Here is a 25094-nt window from a genome sequence, read left to right as displayed (position 1 = left end):
GCGACTAGAGGAGCCCTGGTCCATTCTGTGAGCTGTAAAGGATTTCACTCCTGCAACACAATTACTGTCAAATACATTCAATCATGAATTCACTTATGAATGTAACATTTCAGGAGCACAGCTCAGTTAAACGAAGAGTCTGTAGGATGACCTGACATTGCTCGGATGAATGAACGTTTCATTATGTCATGTCACAGTACATTTTGATTATAAAATCAACCTACCTCAAGGTGAACTGGTCCACAGTTGAGTTGTTGGCCACTGTAACGTAAACGTTGACCGTTTCTCCTTGCTTGACGGGTTTCGATGGTAACCAAACTACAACATTAGCATCCAGCCTCAGCTCTGTGAGCTGGGAGTTTTCGGGGCTCCTATATAGACTGACCGCGCCAATCAGAAGTAAATGGGATGTTTTGTCATCTGTCCCATCCCTTCCCGCTCTGATGGAATTGCCTTTTCGCACTTCCTCGAATGTGCACTCCCCGTTCTGGTCCTCCGGTTGCACCGTGTAGTAGAGGTCCACCAGACTTCCTTCATTTGGGTCAATAGGTTTTTTACGACCTGACCCAATTGTTGGGGGGCTGAACCAGGTGGGCAGAAGTTCCAGCACCACCACACAGAGACCAAGGTTTCCCTTCAGCCTGCAGCCCCCTTTCAGTTCCCTTGTGTCCCGAAAAGCAAACACCCTGAGGCAGGGCAGCCTCTCCTTGATCATGTAATCGTCCCAGTCCCTCCCCACGATGTAAAACAAGACCTCGATCTTGGGCCTGTTGGGATACACCTTGGCATTCAGGATGTGTGCTTTGATTTTCCAGTTGAATGTGAATCTGTTGGTGGAGTCAAAGAGGGTTGAGGTGGACATGAGTTCTTGAGGGATCTCTTGTTCCATAGAGTAAGGTCCGTAGCTGGTGTTCACTGTCGGCAATCGCTTTGTCTTGTGCACATAGAAGCTCTCTACCCGGGACTGCAAACTGGAGTTCCTCAAGAAGTCTTGGTTGGCTTCCTTGAGGAAGAAGGCGGTCTCTGCACCTAAGATTTGGAAGCTTGCAGGTAGGTATGCTGGTGTTGTGGAGAACCTCTGGGAGCTGTCTGGCACCCCTCGACTCTCCGTCACTGCAAGAAAGCCAGAAGAAAGGTGTAAATTGGAGCCCATGTCAGTGAGTAAATTAAACAAATGACAGCAATAGAATGTACTCAGGTATTGCAGAGCAATGTGTGATAGCCTACGCCAGCTGTCTGCAGAACAGAGCTATTACCTATTTCTCATATATAACAACAATGAACGCGGTGGAGATGATCAAGGAAAGGGGGATTACAGCCTTTTAAAGAGAATGGATCTTCTCCAGCTCTCACTCGTACCTGGCCCCCATGAAGCAGATACAGCTGACAGTGACGGAGAGAGCATGGTGCAGACATCAGACTTCCCCTACCTCCCAGGGGTGCTAATGGACACTGGAACGGGTTAGCAGGGATAATGAGGCAGGCTGTGCAGGGCTGAGTATGCCACAGTCTAGGTAAAGCCTTTACCACCAAAATGCTCCACTCTAAGAGTTGTTATTTACAAAGGCCTTTGAGATTGTGGACAGAAGTATGGATTAGGGTTCATTTAGAACCGTCTTCTTGTATCAGAAGAGGCAGAGTATTCAAATTGACACCCAGGTACATTCGAACCATGCGCAAATCCTGTCCTTCATAGACGTTTCATTAGGTCACAACGAGGAGTATCTCTGCTTTGGGTAGGAGTCCTCCTGTTTCTCTGGGTACCCACACTGCTGACTATTTCCTCTTTATATGAGTCATTTCCCCTCTCTCTGAGCATTCACTCCCATCCTCTGCCACAATGTTGAGTATTGCCTGCTGGTGTGAGTTAAACATCCTCACTTTGAGTTCTCACCAGCATTGTATCTTCTCTGCCACTATGATGATTCTCCCTGCTTGAGCTGGAACCGTGCATTTGTCCGGGGTCATTTGTAGTTCTCCCTCTCCTCCACTTAGTCAAGGAACACTCCGTGGGGGTAACTTTTGTAAGTGTGAGTATCTTGTGTGCTCCCTGCCGCTGAGGTTGTTTCAGAGCACTAAGATGAGTGCTAATCTTTCACCTAAACAGTAATTGTATAGTAAGGGTGTGTAACTTTACTGGGAGGGAAGCTAACAGAAGTCTAGTCCTACTCTAACCTGCACATAGACGTACTAAACAATTTCATCCCTGGACCCACTAGTCCACGCGTGTCCTCAGGACTTTTAGTGGGGAGCAGATATTTATTTAAAGACTGATTCGTGGTCGTATGTATGCCTGTTTTTAAATACTTTTTGCAAGTTACTTGCAGGACACCTTTGCTGTAATTGACAGGGTAGTCAAGGGTAGTGACTACACAGTGGGTTTATCACGGTATCTGGGTTTCAGGTGGAGGTCGGGCCACTGCCCCTTTTATGAACTATGTGGACGTGGCCTGTAAACCCCCTCTCACAGTGTGGACTGCAACTATGACTTTACCACTGATATTTCAGTCCATACTACCGGTAATTTGTGACACTGTCATGATTCATAGAACAAACAACCATCTCCTACGCATCAGGCGTTATCCTCCCTCTCCCCTGCTGTGACATTGGCGTTCGCCATGGTGCCTACATTGATGCCACAAACAAACGCAATGTGCTTTGGTTGTTGTGCACTTGTGTTGGGTATACTCCTATGTTGCCATGGTTACCCGACATGAGGCGTAACGTCAGCATGCTGCAGGACTTCCACAATACCATAAAAGATGGCAATCCCAGAATGCTGGCGCTTTTGATTGAAGTAAGTGCTTCTGTTTCTCAAAAATCCTGTTCGTGACTCCTGTGGCCCTGCACTACCTCTTTGACCACCTCTTGGATTCTGTCTTTGTACCTTTGCCATGTGTCGATTCAATAACGGCTTCTGCTTACGCTTTGCAGACTGCTTCTGGATTTTCCACCTGTTGATGTTTGTTTCATGGTACAACCTCTCAGACTAGAGGACTTTTGTCTACTCTTGGGATTAGCTTTGTGCACTGAACTTTGGACACTCTGCAGCTCGAACAACTGTGCACCTTTCTTTGTCGATAGTGCGTCCTCGTGCCGCCAGGGTGTAGGTCCCTGTTATCTCTACTAACTTCCTTTCCTATCTGCTGGATTCTTCTCCTTTTCTCTAGCCTTCGTACCATGTCCAAACTACATTTTAGGGTACCCCTTCTGTCCTTAATAGCTAAGCCTTTTCATTCCTGGGAGTCTAGGGTGGGATTCTGGTTTTCTGTTATCACATTCCATTTCGTTTCTTCTTTGTTTTTACTAGAGTGGTGTTTCAGAGCTTTTTTGCCACCAGACAAATTCTTTGGACTACAGCCTTGTGCCCACGCTACCCAGGTTAGTGTCACCCTCAAAATTGTCCAACGTTTTATGTTGTTAGCCCACTGGTACTCAGATCAATCCTATTTATTTACAGCCTGGCACATACCTGGTGGTATTCTTGATTTAAGACCTTAGAAAGCGTGTCCTGCTGTCTCATCTAACACTTTAGAAAGTGTGTCTTTCTCTCTGATCTAACACCCTAGAAAGTGTGCCCTGCTCTCTGATCTAACAACTTAGAAAGTTTGTCCTGCTGTCTGATCTAACACCCTAGAAAGTGTACCCTACTCACTGATCTAACATCGTATAAAGTGTACTCTGCTCAGGGTGTACCCTGCTCTCTGATCTAACAGCTTATAAAGTGTGTCATGCTCTCTGATCTAACACCCTAGAAAGTGTACCCTGCTCTCTGATCTAACATCTTAGAAAGTGTACCCTGCTCTCTGATCGAAAACCTTAGAAAGTGTACCCTGCTCTCTGATCTAACACCTTAGAAAGTGTACCCTGCTCTCTGATCTAACACCTTAGAAAGTATGCCCTGCTCGCTGATCTATCACCTTAGAAAGTGTACCCTGCTCTCTGATCTATCACCTTAGAAAGTGTAACCTGCTCTCTGATCTAATATCTTGGAAAGTCTGTCCTGCTCTCTGATCTAACACCTTACAAAGTGTACCCTGCTCTCTGATCTAACACCTTAGAAAGTGTACCCTGCTCTCTGATCTCACACCTTAGAAAGTGTACCATGCTCTCTGATCTCACACCTTAGAAAGTGTACCATGCTCTCTGATCTAACACCTTAGAAAGTATGCCCTGCTCGCTGATCTAACAGCTTAGAAAGTGTACCCTGCTCTCTGATGTAACACCTTAGAAAGTGTACCCTGCTCTCTGATCTATCACCTTAGAAAGTGTACCCTACTCTCTGATCTATCACCTTAGAAAGTGTAACCTGCTCTCTGATCTAATATCTTAGAAAGTGTGTCCTGCTGTCTGATATAAGACCATAGAAAGTGTGACTCGCTCACTCATCTAAATCTTCCTGCCGAAAAAGGGGGGTGTCTTAGAAGTTTTGGTTTTGAACACCCTCCGTGACAAATGTTACATGCTATCATGAGATCCACGGTTGTCCCGAGTGCTGTAACTCAGCTGCACCAATGGAAAGTATCTAAGGGTGGTGTCACATGTCTGGCATTCTTACAGATACACTCGATGCTCATGGATGGGGATGGATTTTGACGGATTGCTATTGGTGAATTCTCGATTCATTGGACTGTGTCCTAAGAGTCACTGTTAGTAACAAAGCAGTCCCTTTTCACACATCTGGAATGCTTGTTTGCTGACATTGGAAGGGTTGGGCAGGTCTGAGGCCGTGGGGAGATTGATTTGGAATTCACTTGGTGAGGGTGACTGCAGCCTTCCTGGGGTGGGGGCAGGGGGGCACCCAGTCTTGATAATAAACGAGCTTCATACATGGGAGCTCAGCTGGACTCGGTGGGTTGCTGAACTCCACTGTCACAGGCTGCCTCAACACTCCTCAGCCTCTGAATCCATGCAGTGTAATGAGTGCTCATTGATTGGTGGGTGGGGGGGGGGTTACATTGCAAGGGCAGATGACCCAACACAAGCCCCCACGCGCCCCCCTAAACTCGACTGACAAACTGTTCGTGACTCCAATGTGCTTTAACCCATTAACAATAATAGTTTTGTCTGGAAAACATCCGCCCTTTGCAATCACACATGCGAATCGCCCGCCCAAATCAGTGCATTGGCAGCCCCCCCCCCCCCGGAAGCGAGCAGACGTTAATGGAGACCCAGTTAAGTGCTGGACTCAGGTCTTGCAAACATTCATGGAAACACTGGAATCAGCTGGATGAATGGGCAATTAATGACAATAGCTGTTGTTTACAAAAGACAGACGTGACCACGCTGCGGGGGAGCGCCTGCTGACATGTTGTTGAGTGTGTTGGCCTCATTTGTGTTGGGAGCCGCTGGTTGCGGGGGGAAGTGGAGGTTGGGGGAGGGGGGTGCGGCAGGCAATAATCTGAATCACTCATGCAGGGCCAGTTGCCTGAGTCTTTTTGCCATGCCCTGAAGAGCCACAAAAGCCCACAGCCGAAAATCCTCTCAAGGCGATCTACCTGCCCCCAAACTCACCTTCCTCATGCCACCACCTCACCTTCCGCAGGCCACCACCTGACCTTCCGCAGGCCACAACCTCACCTTCTGCAGGCCACAACCTCACCTTCCGCAGCACTTTCAGGCCACCGCTGTACCTGCCACATTACTTCCAGGATACCACCTCACTTTCCACAGTAGTGCCAGGGCCAACCTCCCCTTCTACAGCACTTCCAGGTCACCAACTCACCTTCCACAGCACTTCCAGGCCCCAATCCACTTTCTGCAGTAGTTCCAGGCCCCGACCTCACCTTACACAGCACTTCCAGGCCACCACATCACATTCCGCAGCACTTCCAGGCCCCCACCTCACATTCCGCAGCAGCACTTCCAGGCCCCACAGCACCTTCTGCAGCACTTCCACTCCACCATTGCACCTGCCACACCACTTACAGCCAAGCAGTTCATCTTCTGAAGCACTCCCAGTCCCCCACATCACCTTCCACAGCACTGCCAGGGCACAACCTCACATTCTGCAGCACTTCCAGGCCCCAACCTCACCTCCCACAACACTTTCAGGTTACCCTTGCACCTTCCACAGCACTTCCAGGCCTCACCTCACCTTCCACAGAACTTCCAAGCCCCAACCTCACCCTTTGCAGCACCTCCAGGTCCCCACTGAGCCTTCTGCAGCACTTGCAGGGTACCACCTCACCCTTCCCAGCACTTAGAGGCCCCGGCCTCACCTTCAGCAGCACTTCCAAGCCATCACTGCACCTTCTGCAGCACTTCCAGGCTCCAACCTCACCTTCCGCAGCACTTCCAGGCCCCAACCTCACCTTCTGCAGCACTTCCAGGCCCCCGCTGCACCTTTCACAGCACTTGCAGGCTGCCACCGGAACTTCTGCAGCATTTCCAGGTCACCACATCACCTGCCACATCACTTCCAGGACACCACCACACCTTCCACAGCACTTCCAGGACCCAACCCCACCTTCTGCAGCACTTACAGGCCCCCACTGCAGTTGCCACATCACTTGCAGGCCACCACTGCACATTCTGTAGAACTTCCAGGCCACCACCCCACCTTCCGCAGGCCACCACCTCACTTTCCGCAGCACTTCCAGGCCCCAACATCCCCTCTGCAGCACCTCTATGCCCCAACCTCACCTTCCAAAGCACTTCCAGACTCCAACCTCACCTTCCACAGCACTTCCAGGACACCACTGCACCTGCCACATCACTTCCAGGCTACCACCTCACCTTCTGCAGCACTTCCAGGACCCAACCCCACCTTCTGCAGCACTTGCAGGCCCCCACTGCAGTTGCAACATCACTTGCAGGCCACCACTGCACATTCCACAGCACTTCCGGGCCCGACCTCACCTTCTGTAGCACTTCCAGGCCACCACCTCACCTTCCGCAGCACTGCCAGGCCCCAACCTCACCTTCAGCAGCACCTCCAGGCCCCAACCTCACCTTCTAAAGCACCTCACCTTCCACAGCACTTCCAGGCCCCTGCCTCACCCTCCATAGCACTTCCAGGCCACCACTGTACCATCCACAGGCTGCCACCTCACCTGCCACATCACTTCTAGGCCACCACGGCACCTTCTACAGCACTTCCAGGATCCAACCCCACCTTCTGCAGCACTTAGAGGCCCCCACTGCACGTACCATATCAGTTGCAGGCCACCACCGCACATTCCACCGCAATTCCGGGCCCCACCTCACCTTCTGTAGCACTTCCAGACCAGATGCAACCTACAGAGGTTTGTTGACAGTCACTGCCCCACACTCTGCATGCTGTCCACGAGTCAATGTATGCCCACAGTGTAAAACAGCAGATCCGTGGAACGCTTGAACCCCCAAAGTCTGAGATACCCCAGCTCTACACTCTCTAGATGCCTTCTGGGTGATCCGGTGCCCTACATGGGTCCACCCAAAGTCCACACCCATATCTGTATAAGGAGTAATGGCAAACTGCACCATTCTGGGCCATGTCTCTGCCTGACTCCTCCATGACCTCTTCCGCTGTACCCTGCCTCATGCAGCCTCAGTGGTCCTCACACAGTCCACTGTGAGCAGCAGAGCTCGGCATCGGAGCTGTGTTTTCAATATGTTTATTGGGCATTAGCTGCTTCCTGGAAGTGCAGTCTTCCTGAAGACACCGGGTCTGGCGGCCATCTCCGAGCCTTGGCTAAAGGCGCATCATTTCTTTCCCGTCCTCACCCTATGACGTCAGCAGGCCTCCGTGCTTATCCAGTAACTTTCGAGCTTGATTCAAAGGTTCAAGAACCGGCCTTTCAAGGGTGCCCAGATGGTTCACTCTCTGAGGGTTTATCTGGGCACAGTCTCACAAACCTTGCCGGATGGTCACACGTTCTGCCACACGGCTCTCAACTAAGAGGACTTCATTCAACTAAATATTGAGAAATACATGCTTTGCGTTAAAAAGCCTAACATTAAAATAAATGCATACTCCTCAGCACGCCTTTCTAATCAGTTAAACAAGTCGATCTCTAGCCTGCTTCCACAGCACTCTGCCCATTCATGCTGTCAATCAAAGCCAGCATGTAACTACTAGTATATGGCAGCCCTCAAATCTAACCTCAGTCTGTGGGGAGACCATACTTGGTACTAAGACTATTGATATAATAGGTTATTTATAACGCGCTTAATAACCAGAGGTTTCTAAATGCCGACCCAGAGATCGAACCTGTGTTGCTCAGTGTCGTCTTGCGTCCAAGCCGAGCATGTTGCCCCGGAGCTATCCTCCCTATTGTGTTTGTTGGCCACAGGTTGCCTTTAGGGCAGTTTAACCCCTTAAGTGCTAAGGTCGCGTATCCTACTCCTTTTGCATAGACTTGATTAAAGCTCAGCAGGACGAGATTTGTCTAGATTAGCATGCGTCATATTTAGATAGAATAGAACTGTGGAGATTAACATGCATCACACCTAGATAGAATTGTGGAGATTAACATGCATCACACCTAGATAGAATCGTGGAGATTAACATGCATCACACCTAGATAGAATCGTGGAGATTAACATGCATCACACCTAGATAGAATCGTGGAGATTAACATGCATCACACCTAGATAGAATCGTGGAGATTAGCATGCGTCACACCTAGATAGAATCGTGGAGATTAACATGCGTCACACCCAAATAGAATTGTGCAGATTAGCAAGCGTCACATCTAGATAGAATTATTTTATTTGTTGAGCATTTTTTAGGCACCCATACAACAAAATAATGTTTCCAGGTTCCACAAGGCAAACGTGTGGGACGGAGCAAGGGGAGTAAATAACAGTGGCAAAAAACAAAACTAGAACAATCGTGGTCCTACTAGGCCTTGTGGCATTCAGGCATGCAAGTGCAGTGCGAAGAAGTGCAGGAATGGAAGGGAGGGATGTGGGGGGGAGCAGGGTAAGGCAACGGCTGGTGGGAGGCCAAGAGGGGATTGCCAATGGGTGCCAGGTGGGGGGCCACTGGCTAAGTGCTCGGGAGGAGGAACCTCGGGAGTGGGGTGCACAGCCATCAGGAATGGGCCCACAAGGGCAGTGCTGGGGGGGAGGGTACTGGTGTCAAGTAGGTAGAAGGCCTGGTAACCTGTGAGATTCATGAGGGACCAGGCCGCTAGTCTCAGTGGCGGTGGGAGGATTAGCTGGAAAGGGAGATATGAAAAGAGGTAGAGAAAAACAGAGTTTTGAGACATTTCCTGAATTTAAGGAGGTCCGGATCAAGTCTAAGGGGGGGCAGGAAGGATGTTCCAAAGAGAGGCACAAGCTGAAGAGAGAGACCTGCCCCCCACTCTCTGTTTGGAGAAGCATTTGAAAATCAAAAGAGTTGGAGGTAGAGAAGCGGAAGGCTCTAGCAGGGAAGTATTTAGAGAGAGAAATGTGGCAATAGCGTGGTCCCAGGCCCCAGAAAATCTTGTAGATGATGCAGAGAATTTGTTTGTTTGTTTGTTTTATTTATATAGTGCTCCAGACCCGGAGGTAAAAGGGCGCATCAGGAAATGGTTACAGAGTACATTATATACAGTTTACATTTATACATTTATGTAATTATACAGTTTTCAGGTAAGCACAGTTAAGTATAGGCAGTATCGTCAGACATGGGAGAGGGCAGATGGAAAATGCTTGTTTTTGTCCAGTAGCCAACTAATAACCTGTTTCCTAAAAGACTGAAAGCACTCAATAGATTTAATGTTGAGTGGTAGGGTATTCCAGAGTTGGGAGGCAAGGATCCACCAGCTCTTTTTAATGTGAATTTAGGCACTGTTAGGCATACGGTATTGGAGGATCTAGTAATTCTGGTGGCAGATTTCATGGTGAATTTGTTGGTGAGATAGGGTGGGGCTAGATGGTTTAAGCTTTTGTAGTTGAGACAAATGGTTTTAAGGTCAATTTTTTGTTGTATGGAGAGCCATTTGTACGATTTTCTTGTGGCAGTGATGTGCTCTCGTTTGGGAATGTTTAAGGCTGCTTGTAACGCGTTGTTTTGGAGTACCTGTAGTTTATTGATTATGGATTGGTTTGCACCTAGGTATAGACTGTTACAGTAGTCCAGTTTGGACTTCATGAGAGTCCTGGCCAACGTAAGGCAGATGTTAGAGGACAGGAAAGGTCTGCAGGCCCTGATCAGCTTGGCAGTGTAGGCAATGGCTGAGGCAGTCATGTTATTTTGTTTGGATAGGTTAGTGTTGGCATCAAGATAGAAGCCAAGGGTTTTCACACTTTTAACAATGGGTATGGTATTACCATCGATGATGATGCTATTGTAGTTGGGGCTAAGTTTCGCCAGGTTATTGGGAGATCCAACAAGGAGAAGCTCAGTTTTCTCATCATTCAGGCAGAGGCCGTGTATGGAAATCCATGCCTGAATTATGGAGAAGATTGTGTTAATCTGGGCGACATCGGCATTGTAGTTACCCGAGAGGGTAATTTGATCCTTGCAACAATCGGGAGCCAGTGGACAGAATTTAGGGCTGGAGAGATACAGTACCTGGGCTTGAGGACAAGGATAAGTCTTGCAGCCCTTTTCTGGATTAGCTGAAGGGAGCTAAGGGAGGAAAGGTGGATGTTGAGGAAGAAATACAATAAATAAATGAATGAAATAAAAGAGGCTATTGCAGTAGTAGAACCTAGAGCGGACCAGCGCTCTGACGACATTGGGCTTCTGGCAACAGCAGAGGAAAGGGAGAATGCCTCTAAGCAGGTGAAGCTGGAAGTGGGCCTTCTTGGAAAGGCCCAAGGTGTGAGCATGAAGGAGAGAGAGGAGTCCAAGGTGACCCCAAGATTGTTGGCTTCACAGGGTGGCGAGTGTAAAGGGCCCAACGAGGGCGGCCATATGTTAGGAGGGAAACAGGGCACAGGTGTCCCAATAAGAAGGATCTCCATCTTACTAGCATTGAGACAGTGATCGTTAGTAGCACACCAAGCCTGGATGGCGGTCAGAACTCAGGGATTAGAGAGGAGGTGGCGGAGGTGGTAGAGGGTAGTTTGAAGGAAAGCTGAGTGTCATCAGCATAACACTGGAAATGAGGAGAGAAGGAGGAGATGAGGCCAGCCAGTGGGGCAACAAAGATATTTAAGAGCCAAGATGATGGGATAGAGCCCTGGGGGATGCTTCAGGTAGAGAGTGAGGTGGTGGAGGAGAAAGGACTCAGTTGCAACTGGGAAGGGTGTTTAGTAAGGAAAGAGGTCAGTCAGTCCAGTGCCTGGTCTGTGATACCGAGGGTATCACCAAGCCATTTTATGAGGATAGAGTGGCTGACTGTGTCAAAGGCGAAGAAGAAATTAAGGAGAAGGAGAACAGCAGGAGAGTTTGAGTCAAGATTTGCAAGCAAGTCTTCATGGGTGTTACAGAGAGCACGTTTCGAGCCTCTGGATGCCCGGAATCCAGATTGATGATCATGGAGGCAACCAACGTGTTCAGTATGTAGGATCTCTTGCAGGAACACCAACTTCTTCAAGAGTTTACCCAGGAAGGGGGTGGTGGAAATAGGGTAATAGTTAGCTGGGCAAGAGGGGTCAGCAGGCGGCTTTTTTAGGAGAGGGTGCACAAGGGAGTGCTTGAGGGATAGAGGGAAAGGGCCAGTGTAGAAGGAGTGGTTACAGAAGTTGGCAAGAGCTGGGGCGAGAGATGAGATGTTGTCCTTAATGGCTATGGAGGAGCAGGAGAGCACCTGTTTGTATGAGACCTTCGTAGAGCAGACAACCTCAGAGACCTTATCAGGTGCTATGGGCAGGAGGGAGGAGAGTGATGGGTTGAAGGGAGGTAACAAGGGTGGCCAGGGGGTGGGTGAAGGAGTGGAGATGGGGGGAGGAGGTTGAGGACAGGATTTTTAGATGTGAAATGGAAGGACAAGGCGGTGCAAAGATCCTCAGAAGGATGCTGTGAAGTGGAGAATGCAGTTGGATTGGCGAGTACCTTGCACATTTTGAAGAGTTCTGCTGTGTTTGTTAGTGGCTCTAGAGATGCGGGCTTCAAGGGTAAGAGAGAGGGAGTCACAGAGGTCATGGAACCATGAAGTGGCTGATTCAAGAGAGACTAGGTGGATGTTGAAATCACTGATGAAGATGAATTTGGAAGTGGAGGTCATGAGGGAGGAGGTGAGGTCAGCCCATTCAGAGAGGAAAGAGGGATAGAGCCAGGAGGCCTGTGGATGTTGGCAAGGGTGAGTGAGAGGGTGGGAGAGACCCCAAGCCTACAGAGGCATCCAAAAGAGAAGTAGGATTAAGTAGGTATGAAGGAAGCAGGGGCCCACTAAGGGAAGATCAGGGCCTCTCCACCTCCGGGCTGGTTGGGCCTGGGTTTGGAGAGGAGTTTGTAACCCTCGGGAAGGAGAGTGTTAAGAGCAGTGACAGAGTAGGCATTGAACCACATCTCATTGAGGATGAGGACATTGAGGTCAAGGTTTTCAAGAGGGAGACAGATGTCCGAGGAGTGCTTGACAGCAGAACCAGTGTTCAGAGTAGCTAAGTTAAGCTGATTTCCACCTTTGAAAGTTTTCCAAGGAGGGGTACAGGAGTGTCATACTCCCATTGGTGGTGATGGAGAGGTTAGAAAGGAGAAGGGAGGGTTTAGCAGGGAGGGGGGGGAGTTAAAGAGAGAGGGCAGGCACTGGTCAAGAAGGAGAGAGGAGGTTGAGAAACGTGGGTATTGACAGTGGCGTTGTGATAGACATTAATGATGCACCTAGAGGATGATAAGTATGTCAAGAGTACTTCCCACCTAGTGCCACCATTAATTGGTGAAGAGGAGAAATGGGAGAGAGTAATGACCATGTGGGGAGTCCATAGGTCAGGGGAGGGGACAGATAAGAGGATGTCTGTCCTAGTCAGCCTGGAAATTGCATTTGTTTTAAGCTTTTTTCTTCCAGACTTTGTGAGAGGGGAGGGATAGGGATAGTTGATAGAGAAGCAGTTAGAGTAGACAGGGGAGATAGAGGGTGTCATGTAATTAGCGGGGGAGGGAGAAAGATGGACAGTCAGCATAACTGCACAGTGCACACATGGCTCACCAGGAGACCTAGCAGCCGAGCAGGCAGAGATGAAGGAGGTGCTATGACTGGAGATGCACAGGGAAGCAGGAGGTAGGTACCAGACTGAGTGAACGCTAAATGCAGCTGAAACAAGCACTACTCGGATTGGAGGCACATCTAAGGGAAACTATCCGTCATAGCACTAACATGCGGCAGAAAACAATCTTCAGGTGAGAGACACAACAGCAAGAAATGGGGAGTCGGTGGTAGCAAGATACAGCAGCATGGAGTAGAGCTGCTAGGTATGAACACGGCAGATTTGGGTAATATGACTCAAGAGAACAGCAGATGGCGTTAAGGTAGACAAGGTGTAATCCCTGCTAGACTGAAAGTCCACGAGGTGGCCAAAAGGTGCCAGTTTACTGAGGCTGTCTGTTTAGTGACACAGCACAAATGGAAGATCCAGAAAGTGCAGTTGAGAGGGAAAAGATTGGAGGAGTCTGTGGGGACACAACAGCAGCCTTCATTCATAGAAATATGGATTCGACTTTCACAAAGCACTAAAATGCAGCAGAAAGAAGGGGAAGTCAGGATGGCAAGGGGCGCAACACACTACGAATGCAGCATAAGAAACTGGAAGAGCAAAGCAGATAATGTCTAGATGTAAATACCCTACAAAATCCTGGCAATGCCATGCCAGGATTGTGGGTCAGGAGGGAGGCCTCCGGTCCCGAGCTTAGGTGATCGGGGGGAGGGGGTCACCAACAAGGTGGACCTGAGAGTGGATGTGTGGATAACACAACAGCTGGATGTAGAGGACTGCGCACCCAGGATTATACTGTGATCTGAAGGCGTGCTGTGTCTCAGCGAGGTAAAATGCAGATGCAACTGTAAGAGATTAGCAAGCGTCACATCAAGATAGTGAGGCCACAACTCACCCCTCTACATACACCTCTCAAACTGTGACCCAAACAAAACCATATCGCTACAACACAATAAACCGCAAGCCCTTCACTACATCCCAAGAACAAAACAAACCACACATAGGCTTGCACAAGAGCCTATGATGGCTACCAACCGAAAATTACACCTAAGCTCAGCGAATTGTGTAAACCGAATTGAAGCTGCCAACAGCACATCACAGCTCTCTTGCTCTTTTCTCCCGCTCAGTCCCACTAACCTCCACCACCTACTCACCCTCTTGCCTCACAGATCCGCCAGAGTTCCAGGGGACCACACAGGTGGTGGTAGTGCGCGGTATAAGAAACCTTTAACTTAACATAACAAATAACTGTACGTGAAAATTTGACAGGAGTAGAAATTTCAATTTCCCCCTGAAAAAAGAAAACGATAAATAGAATTGATTTACTTGCTCGGTTTTTGTGTTGTGACATTGGGCCTCATTACACGGTAGGCGGTAAGGGTTTACCGGTACCGGTATTTTACCGGTGCCGGTAAATCCTTACCGCCTCACTACGAGGTCCCTTTGCGGGTTTGGGGATTTAACGCCTGCTTTTTGCAGGCATTAAAAACCAATCCGCAAAGGGGCCAGTGGAGCTAATTACAGTACCGCAATTTGCGGTACCGTAATTAGCGCCTTCCCCATTCCCATAGAGCCCTATGGGGCAAAAATGGGAATGGGGAAGGGCAATGGTGGAAGGGGGAATTACCGCCCCACAAACCTTGGAATGGGGCGGTAATTCCCCTTTCCGCCAAGGCGGTGCCGGTATTTTACCGGCATGAGCCATGGCGCTAATAGCGCCATGGCTCACCGCCTTCCGTGTAATGAGGCCCATTGTGTATGTGTCATATTTTTTAGTAGTTTGCATAGACTTGGTTTCATTACACATTTCTAAGCTGTCTCTGAGATATAAGAAATGTGTGGTCATGAGCTACAGAAATGACAATAAATAAATTGTCATCTGTTCTCTTCTCTGTTGGGACCTCATTTTGCAGGGCCCGGAGAACATGTCCAGATGTACAAATCCAGTATCATGGCCATTTCTACAGGGATTCCCTGTGTAGAGGTGGACACACAGCGGGAAATCGACCTTTCCTCGCTCAGGGACTTCGACAGGGACTTCGACAGCATTTTCGCTGGCATTACAGAGAGAATCGAATCCCTGCTTTTTTGCATTTGTGACGTCTAGACTATATCTGCAATAATGGCAGCCGCCATATTTGTTTTGTAATGTCACCGGCTATTACCGATCACTGCTGTGGGTACATGGCGTGAATCACCGTGACTTCACAGAGTTTCCACGCTGTACACTCCCTCAGGCAGTCTACCGGCCTGATTTACGAAAGCAGGTAAATGGTGCAATCCCATTGAAAAACACTTTGTAAATCCATCCCTATGTCTTATCCCTGTGAAGGAGCAGAGATTGCCGAAGTGATGGTGTGCCAACTCCTTCCCACAGATGCTTCATGGCCTCCAAAATGGGGCTGTTGGTGGTTGAGCCCTGTGACTTAGACATTGGTGGATTTTGGAAAACATGGCGTCTCTAAAAAATGTGGCTTCTGCCGATTTAAAAATTTGCTACGATTGAATACATGGACCCTTTGTCAAACAACAATTACCATGCCTCAGCATTTGCACTCGCCGCTAGCCATTGGAGAGTGGCTATTGGCTTTTGGTGGGAAACGATGGGCTGGGTTTATCTGGTGAAGTCAGGAAGAGAGTGCCTTTTTATGCTGGTCTAGTAGCTTGAATGAAATTGAATACATGTATATCAAATGATTGTTTTATTGATCATGGAAGGAGGAGTAATACGAGCCAGGCTTTGAACCCGTGACCTGCAGATCCCACATCTTATCAGCATTTAAGTCACTGAGCTCTCATTGTGGCTAAATTACACTGATCACGTATAATTCTTGTGTTTAAAGGTTTTTACTGAGTGACCTGCATGCTCGTCGCGATGAGATTGTCAGTGTATTTACTGTATAAACACAGAGCGCAATTTATAGCTATTATTCAGAGAGTGAACACATCACTTAAAAAAAACAAAATATATGTGTTTACATAGGGAGCATCGACAAAACAGAGAGAACATCTCAACATTGTAATTCACCAACTAAAGCATAAAACGTACACATAGCACACGTTTGAAAACGTAAAAGAATAAGTGAAGACAATTAAACCGTAGCTCCAAGAAAAACAAAATCTAAGCATGTGTAAAGTTACGCTTAAACATATGAATCCTGGTGTTCTCAATAGACCTTCCATTGAAAATACAAATGTATGTTTTCAGCGACAAAAATATTGAAACTGTCTAAAAATGTGAATTTGGAAATGCCGCATTAAATAACATAGCCGAACTTAGAGTGGAGTCACTGCCGCCTGCTAATATTGCAGCTCGCCGCCCTCAACTGTGACTCACGTGTGCTTTGATGAAGCACAGGACCGGGAACAGGACAGCATGCCTGCTCATCACCCACCACAAAGATGGCACCCGAGACCATGCAAAGAACTGTGGATATGCTCACCTTCAAATAACAGTACATAAGCTCACCTCCCAACACAAAGATGGCACCTGAAACCATGCAAAGAGCATCCGAGATTTTAAACTCACACCACAAAGATGGTAGCCAGCCCCAGACAGACAACAACATATATGCTTCCAACCCAAAACAAAGATGATGCTCAATACATGGCAAAGAACAATGGAAGTAGACATTCTCAGCAGCCCACACGAAGATGGCGCCAATGAACGTGAAAAACAACAGACATGTCACCTACCAACTCTGAGAATGTGCCTGTGACCAGGCAAAGAACAGCAGACACAGAAACCTCCCAATACAAAGAGGGCACCTGTGACCAGGCAAAGAACAGCAGACATGGAAACCTCCCAACACAAAGATGGCAAGCGTGACCAGGCAAAGAACAGCAGACATGGAAACCTCCCAACACAAAGATGGCACTTGTGACCAGGCAAAGAACAGCAGACATGGAAACCTCCCAATACAAAGAGGGCACCTGTGACCAGGCAAAGAACAGCAGACATGGAAACCTCACAATACAAAGATGGCACCTGTGACCAGGCAAAGAACAGCAGACACGGAGACCTCACAATACAAGGATGGTATCTGTGACCAGGCAAAGAACAGCAGATATGGAAACCTCCCAATACAAAGAGGGCACCTGTGACCAGGCAAAGAACAGCAGACATGGAAACCTCCCAACACAAAGATGGCACCAGTGACCAGGCAAAGAACAGCAGACATGGAAACCTCTCAATACAAAGAGGGCACCTGTGACCAGGCAGAGAACAGCAGACATGGAAACCTCACAATACAAAGATGGTACCTGTGACCAAGCAAAGAACAGCAGACATGGAAACCTCCCAACACAAAGATGGCACCAGTGACCAGGCAAAGAACAGCAGACATGGAAACCTCACAATACAAAGATGGCACCTGTGACCAGGCAAAGAACAGCAGACATGGAAACCTCCCAATACAAAGAGGGCACTTGTGACAAGGCAAAGAACAGCAGACACAGAAACCTCCCAATACAAAGATGGCACCTGTGACCAGGCAAAGAACAGCAGACACGGAAACCTCACAATACAAGGATGGTATCTGTGACCAGGCAAAGAACAGCAAACACGGAAACCTCCCAATGCAAAGATGGCACCTGTGACCAAGCAAAGAACAGCAGACACGGAAACCTCCCAATACAAAGAGGGCACCTGGAAAAAGCTAATAATAGCAGACATAGTCACCTACCCACAAACAGATGGCACATGCCTACAGGAAAAAGACAACTTCAGACATTCTCACTTTGCTACACAATAGACTGACCACACTTTAGGCACAGAACAGCAGATCCGCTCCCATAACCACACACACATGGGATCCGAGGCAACGCAAAACTCAGCGTACATGTTCACCTGCCTGCACAGAGATTGTGTTTCTGGCCCGGAAGAGGTCAGCCGGTATGTGAACCTCCCCACACAGAGACTGTGGGCCTCATTAGGACCCTGAAAGTAGCCATGCCCATATTATGGGCACAGCTGCCTCCACTAATGAAATGTTACCGGGTCCAGGGAATGGGCAATTATCGGGTCATGCCGACCTTGGCGGACCTGGTAATTGCCCATTCCATGGACCCAGTAAAAATAATTCCCCATTCCCATTTGAGCCCATTTGAGCCCCATAGGGCTAAATGGGAATGGAGAGGGAGCTAACAACGGGCCCGTTCATAACAGCCCCGTTGTTAGCTCCCTGGTCCCCTCGCGGGACACAGAAAGGACGTCTGGTCTGACCAGACGTCCTTTCTGGGTCCCGCAAGGGAACCTCATAATAGGGCAGAGTGGGTTTAATGGCACCGGCACCCTTACCAGTGCATTTAAACCCATTCCGTCCACCTCGTAATGAGGCCCTGTGTCTCCGACCCAGAAGAGGTCAGCCGATAGGTCAACCTCCCAAACACAGAGACTGTGTCTCTGACCTGGAAGAGGTCATCCGATAGATCAACTTCCCCACACAGAGACTGTGTCTGCGACCCGGAAGAGATCATCCGATAGGTTAACCTTCCAAACACAGAGACTGTGTCTCTGACCCAGAAGAGGTCATCCGATAGGTCAACCTCCCCACCCAGAGACAGTGTCTCCGACATGGAAGAGGTCAGCCAATAGGTCAACCTCCCCACACAGAGACTGTGTCTGCGACCCGGAAGAGGTCATCCGATAGGTCAACCTCCCCGCCCAGAGACTGTGTCTTCGACCCGGAAGAGTTCAGCTGCTAAATGAACCTCCCCAGACAGAGACTGTGTCTCCGACGCGGAAGAGTTCAGCTGATATGTCAACCTCCCCACACAGAGACTGTGTCTCCGACCCGGAAGAGGTCAGCCAGACTGTGTCTCCGACCCAGAAGAGTTCAACTGATATGTCAACCTCCCCACACAGAGACTGTGTCTCCGAGCCGGAAGAGTTCAGCTGATATGTCAACCTCCCCAGACAGAGACTGTGTCTCTGACCCGGAAGAGTTCAGCTGATATGTCAATCTCCCCACACAGAGACTGTGTCTCCGACCCAGAAGAGGTCAGCCAGACTGTGTCTCTGACCCGGAAGAGTTCAGCTGATAGGTCAACCTCCCCACACAGAGACTGTGTCTCTGACCAGGAAGAGGTCAGCCAGACTGCGTTTCCTACCCATAAGAGGTCAGCTGATATGTCAACTTCCCCACACAGAGACTGTGTCTCCGGCCCAGAAGAGGTCATCCGATAGGTCAACCTCCCCACACAGAGACTGTGTCTCCGACCCGGAAGAGGTCATTCGATAGGTCAACCTCCCCACACAGAGACTGTGTCTCCGACCCAGAAGAGGTCAGCCAGACTGTGTCTTTGACCCGGAAGAGTTCAGCTGATAGGTCAACTTCCCCACACAGAGACTGTGTCTCCGACCCGGAAGAAGTCATCCGATAGGTCAACCTCCCCACACAGAGACTGTGTCTCTGACCCGGAAGAGTTCAGCTGATAGGTCAACCTCCCCACACAGAGACTGTCTCTCCAACCCGGAAGAGGTCATCCATTAGGTCAACCTCCCCACACAGAGACTGTACCCACATTCAGGCATTGAACAGCAGGCACACATCAGGCCACCAGAGAGGTAGGTGTTCGCTGTACATCACTTTAAATGACTGACGAGCAGCAGCTGAGCCTGATTGGTCAGTCAAGGGAGGCAGAGAGGAAGCCCCTCCCCCAGGCAGGTGAAACGTGGAGTAGAGCGGTGCCAGTTTTCAACTAAAAGGCATTTTGGACCTCTCAAACTAAGGGGTGTTTGCAGAGTCTCACTGGAGGGGCGTGTGCTTGGACCGCCGGTAGTCAGCCAGTATGGGGTTGAGGGGGGTGATGGGGGCGGCAGGGTACTGCCAGAATTGCAGTTGTAGACAGTGGGCGTCTCTGCCTGAACCTCCGCACTTCAAACACTCCAAGTGGCATTAGAAAGTGACGCTGGCCGGGCATCGATCGCACTCCTTTTCATGACAGGGCCTCGGCAGTGATTAATTGCCCGCTCTGTGCTCCTGTCCTTTAGCTCTGAAAGTAACTAATGCCTGCCCCCTCCTCCCGCTGCAGGTGTTCACCGCAGGACCCGGCGCCCATGCAAGTGTGGGCGCCGGGATTACAATCCATATTGGTGACCTTAGATAAGTGTGCAGGAAGAACCTACACGGAAAGGTCGCTGAAGGTCACACGCGTCATTCTAGGCGCTGTATTGACGACCCGACGCTTCAGCTTAAGGTGAGACCATCAGGACTCAGGAGTGGTCATCAGCTCAAAGCAGGGGCGTATAAAGCCCACGCACGGCAACAGGCGCACGTGGGCTTAGTCCTGCCGCCTAGTGCATCCTGGGATCGCTGCATGCAGTCCATGGGCACCCGTGTTTCTGCTTCCAGGGCCACTTTTTTAAATGCAGTTCCTTTTGAGTAGCTGTCTTACAGGGTTGCCCTGAGCAATGCCAGTGGTTGTCATTTATTCCATACCTGCCCGCAGCCATACGTCACTCTTCAGTGTTGCATTTGGCACCTCGAGTGGGACGGGTATGTCCAGGCATGGGCCCTGAGCTTGATGTACCCAGAGACCCCAGTCACACAAACCTGATTTGCGTTCACATGCTGCCCGTCTGGAAAACAGAACAGGCTTAGAAATGCCATTCTTGAGGGATGCCCAGTGCAATGGAATGGAGAGCAACACTGCACTTGCCATAGTGCAAAGGCGTTCTGTTATAGCCACAACATGTTTGCACAAGGGTAGACTTTACCTTAGTGCTAATGCTGTGTACAATTGCATTTTCACTGGTGTAAAATTTCCGTAATCTGGCCCCTGATGATCTGTGAACTATAAACTCACCGGAAGATCACCAGACCAGGGTAGCACCTGATGAAATGTGATCTACAAGCTCACCAGAAGACATCCAGATCCTGGGCCCACCTGATGATATGTGAACTACAAGCTCACCAGAAGACATCCAGATCCAGGGACCACCTGATGATATGTGAACTACAAGCTCACCAGAAGACATCCAGATCCTGAGACCACCTGATAATATGTGAACTACAAGCTCACCAGAAGAACTCACGACCCTGGGACCACGTGATGATATGTAAACTACAAACTCACCAGAAGACCGCCAGACCAGGGCACCACCTGATGAAATGTGATCTACATCTCTCCAGAAGATATCCAGCTCCTGGGACCACCTGATGATATGCAAACTACAAGCTCACCAGAAAACCTTCAGATCCTGGGAACACCTGATAATATGTGAACTACAAGCTCACCGGGAGACCTTCAGATCCTGGGACCACCTGATGATATGTGAACTACAAGCTCACCAGAAGACATCCAGATCCTGGGACCACCTGATGATATGTGAACTACAAGCTCACCAGAAGACATCCAGATCCTGGAACCACCTGATGATATGTGAACTACAAGCTCACCAGAAGACATCCAGATCCTGGGACCACCTGATGATATGTGAACTACAAGCTCACCAGAAGACATCCAGATCCTGGGACAACCTGATAATATGCAAACTACCAGCTCACCAGAAGACCTTCAGATCCTGGGACCACCTGATAATATGCAAACTACAAGCCCACCAGAAGACCTTCAGATCCTGGGACCACCTGATGATATGTGAACTACAAGCTCACCAGAGGCCTCCAGATCATGGGACCACCTGCTAATATTTGAAATACTAGCTCAGCAGAAGGCCTTGCGATCCCGCGACCACCTGATGATATGTAAACTACAAGCTCACCAGAAGACATGCAGATCCTGGGACTACCTGATAATGTGTGAACTACAAGCTCACAAGAGACCACCAGACCAGGGTACCACCTGATGAAATGTGATCTGCAAGCTCACCAGAAGACATCCAGATCCTGGGACCACTGATGATATGTGAACTACAAGCTCTGAATGTCTTCTGGTGAACTACAAGCTCACCAGAAGACATTAAGATCCTCGTACCACCTCATATGTGAATTGCGATCTCACCAGAAGACCTCAAGACCGAGGGACCGCCTGATGATAAGTAAACTACAAGCTCACCAGAAGACATCCAGATCCTGGGACCACCAGATGATATGTGAACTACAAGCTCTCCAGAAGACATCCAGATCCTCGTACCACCTCAAATGTGAATTACAAGCTCACCAGAAGACCTCCAGACCCTGGGACCACCTAATGATATGTGAACTACAAACTCACCAGAGGCCTCCAGATCCTGGGGCCACCTGATAATATGCAAACTACAAGCTCACCAGAAGACCATCAGATCCTGGGACCACCTGATGATATGTGAACTACAAGCTCACCAGAAGACATCCAGATCCTGAGAACACCTGATAATATGTGAACTATAAGCTCGCAAGAGACCTCCAGACCCTTGGACCACGTGATCATATGTAAACTACAAGCTCACCAGAAGACCACCAGACCAGGGTAGCACCTGATGAAATGTGGTCTAAAAGCTCAACAGAAGACATCCAGATCCTTGTACCACCTGATATGTGAATTACAAGCTCACCAGAGGCCTCCAGATCCTGGGACCACCTGCTAATATTTGCACTACTAGCTCAGCAGAAGGCCTTGGGATCCTGGGTCCACCTGATGATACGTGAACTACAAGCTCACCAGAAGACATGCAGATCCAGGGACTACCTGATAATATGTGAACTACAAGCTCACAAGAGACCTCCAGACCCTGGGACCACCTGATGATATGTGAAATACAAGCTCACCAGAAGACCTCCAGCCCCCGGAAACCACCTGATAATATGTGAACTACAAGCTTACCAGAGACCTCCAGACCCTGGGACCACCTGATTATATGTGAACTTCAAGCTCACCAGAGACCTCCAGACCCTGGGACCGCTGAGATGATATGTGAAATACAAGCTCACCAGAGACCTCCAGACCCAGGGACCGCCTGATGATATATGAACTATAAGCTTACCAGAGACCTCCAGACCCTGGGACCGCCTGATGATTTGTGAACTACAAGCTCACCCGAGACCTCCAGACCCTGGGACCGCCAGATGATATGTGAACTACAAACTCACCATAGACCTCCAGAATTTGGGACCACCTGATAATATGTGTACTACTAGCTCACCGGAAGACCTCCACACCTAGGGACTGCATGATGATTTATGAATCGTAAGCGCACCAGAAGGCCCCCGGTCCAATGAACAGAATAGTCTTGAAGACATTTGAACGGCGGTGTACCAATAATCTCTGTGGTTCAGTACTAAAAGAAGAGGTATAACCATAGTAGAAAACATTCAGCAAACATCTAAAGTCCCAGAAAATTTCAAACCTTGACATTTCCAGAAATCCTCTGCTCGTGGCCATCAGGATACAGAAGATGTTCTGCAAACACTCGGACCACAACTATATATGTGAACCCCAGGCTCATAATTACACCTTTCTGCACAGCAGCTGCTCGAAACCTCTGAATTTAGGTCCCACACGACACACCTTAACATCAACTCCAACAAAGACCTGGTTCTTTAGATCACCCGTAGACCTCTGTACCTCTGATCCTTATGTTGAATTCTGACCCTCATTCCTCTCTAATGACCTCTGAGAGTTGAGGCTACCAATATACCTCTGTGTTTCAAGCTCAGTAGAAAAACTATGGATCTTGAGAGTCAAAGAAAATCTCTACTCCTCGGGACTATGGGGACGTGCCTGGACCTTCAGCCCACAATCAAAAATCCCTCAATGTGCACACTATAACTTCCTGTGAGTCTAAAATGAGAACTGTACTCTATCTGTACCTTTATTTTACCTCTCTTACACATAAACACACACACACGCACACACAGGGGAATCCACACACACGCATACACAGGTTTACATACAGGATTTATGTATTTATTTACAGGAGGAAAAATGCTCTTTTGACCTCAAAAGAACATATGTAGTCAAGAAATCAGATTTGACAGGAGGCGGTGTGTTTCTTACAATGGGGGGAGTTTGAGAAACATTCTGATCAAGTTGTGGGGGGGAGTAAATGGAAGAGTCAGCCGGGACAATACATAAGCAGAAATACATAGATTAAGGACAATGAACTTTGGATATTTTCTAAGTGCAATTAGGCAGTACGACCAGCTATGCTCGGGACATGACCATGGAAATAAGGGACAGAGGCAGGTTAGAGGCGAAGGAAAGATGTTAGCTAGCAGGCAGATGAGAGGTAGGTTATGAGGGTAACTCAGAGAGACTTTTAGTTTGGTTTTGGACACATCCGTGTGGACTGTTTCATGAAAGTCCAGGGGAAAAGAATTCCATGCAAGTGGAGCAAGAAGAGAGAAGGAGCAGAAGTGAGAGCAAGCACAGGGAGGGTGAGGATGACAAAGGTAGTCGAGGAGGCAGAGCGGAGATTACGAGAAGGCTTGTAGAGTTGTAAAGAGGAGGATTGATACAGTGGTGTCTTACTGTGGATAGATTTGTGAACCAGGAGAAGAAATTTAAATCTGGCTCTGTTTTGCATCATCAGCCATCCAGTCTTGTGTTGGTTACGAGGTACGGTGTGAAGTGATGGAGTACAAACAGAGTGCTGGTAGGGAAGTTAATCATCTTGTCAAGAGGACAAAATGCATATTTGGGGAGACCAAAGAGAATTTAGTCACAGCAGCCCAGTTTAGAGAAGATAAGAGTGGATAAGAGATGCTGGGTGTTGTTGAAAGAAACGCAGTGCCTGATTTTGCTAATATTTAGGAAGTTGAAGCAAGCTGGTGTTCCAGTTTTGGAGATGAAAGTATAGAAGGTGTGAGAAGGGTTCTAGTTGAAGAGGAGTAGGGGAGAATGTGAGGTGAGACCTGGGTAGGCAGGGGAAGAGATGAGAGAGAGCTTTTGTCAGGGAAGAAGAGCACCTCTGTTTTGGTAGTGTTTTAACATCAGAGAGTGCAAAGCCATCCAATATGTCATGGCACAGAGACAGTCGGACATTTTGATAGAGAGATCAGAGGAGAGTTCAGGAAAAGAGAAGATTTGTGTGTCGTCTGCGAAGAGCTGGTGCAGAGAAGCAGATATCCGTTCCCAAATGTTTCGCTCTGACAACAATTCCACCTTTGAAATGTGATTTTAGAGACGGTCTCACCCTA

General features: G+C 48.7%; 1 protein-coding gene across 1 annotated transcript in view; it reads right to left on the bottom strand.

The window, feature by feature from the left end:
• TMEM132C (transmembrane protein 132C) overlaps window positions 1–25094 on the bottom strand; it is a 1669387-nt gene that overhangs the window by 1295466 nt on the left and 348827 nt on the right. The window contains exon 2 of the mRNA XM_069620123.1: window positions 225–1113. Coding sequence (XP_069476224.1) covers window positions 225–1113 — 889 coding nt within the window. The remainder of the gene's footprint in view (window positions 1–224; window positions 1114–25094) is intronic.

Source organism: Ambystoma mexicanum, chromosome 10, assembly GCF_040938575.1.
Source record: "Ambystoma mexicanum isolate Mex_15411 chromosome 10, UKY_AmexF1_1, whole genome shotgun sequence".
NCBI classification, from domain to species: domain Eukaryota; kingdom Metazoa; phylum Chordata; class Amphibia; order Caudata; family Ambystomatidae; genus Ambystoma; species Ambystoma mexicanum.
The sequence above is the reverse complement of the archived record's forward strand: the minus strand, read 5'-3'. Positions and strand labels throughout refer to the sequence as shown.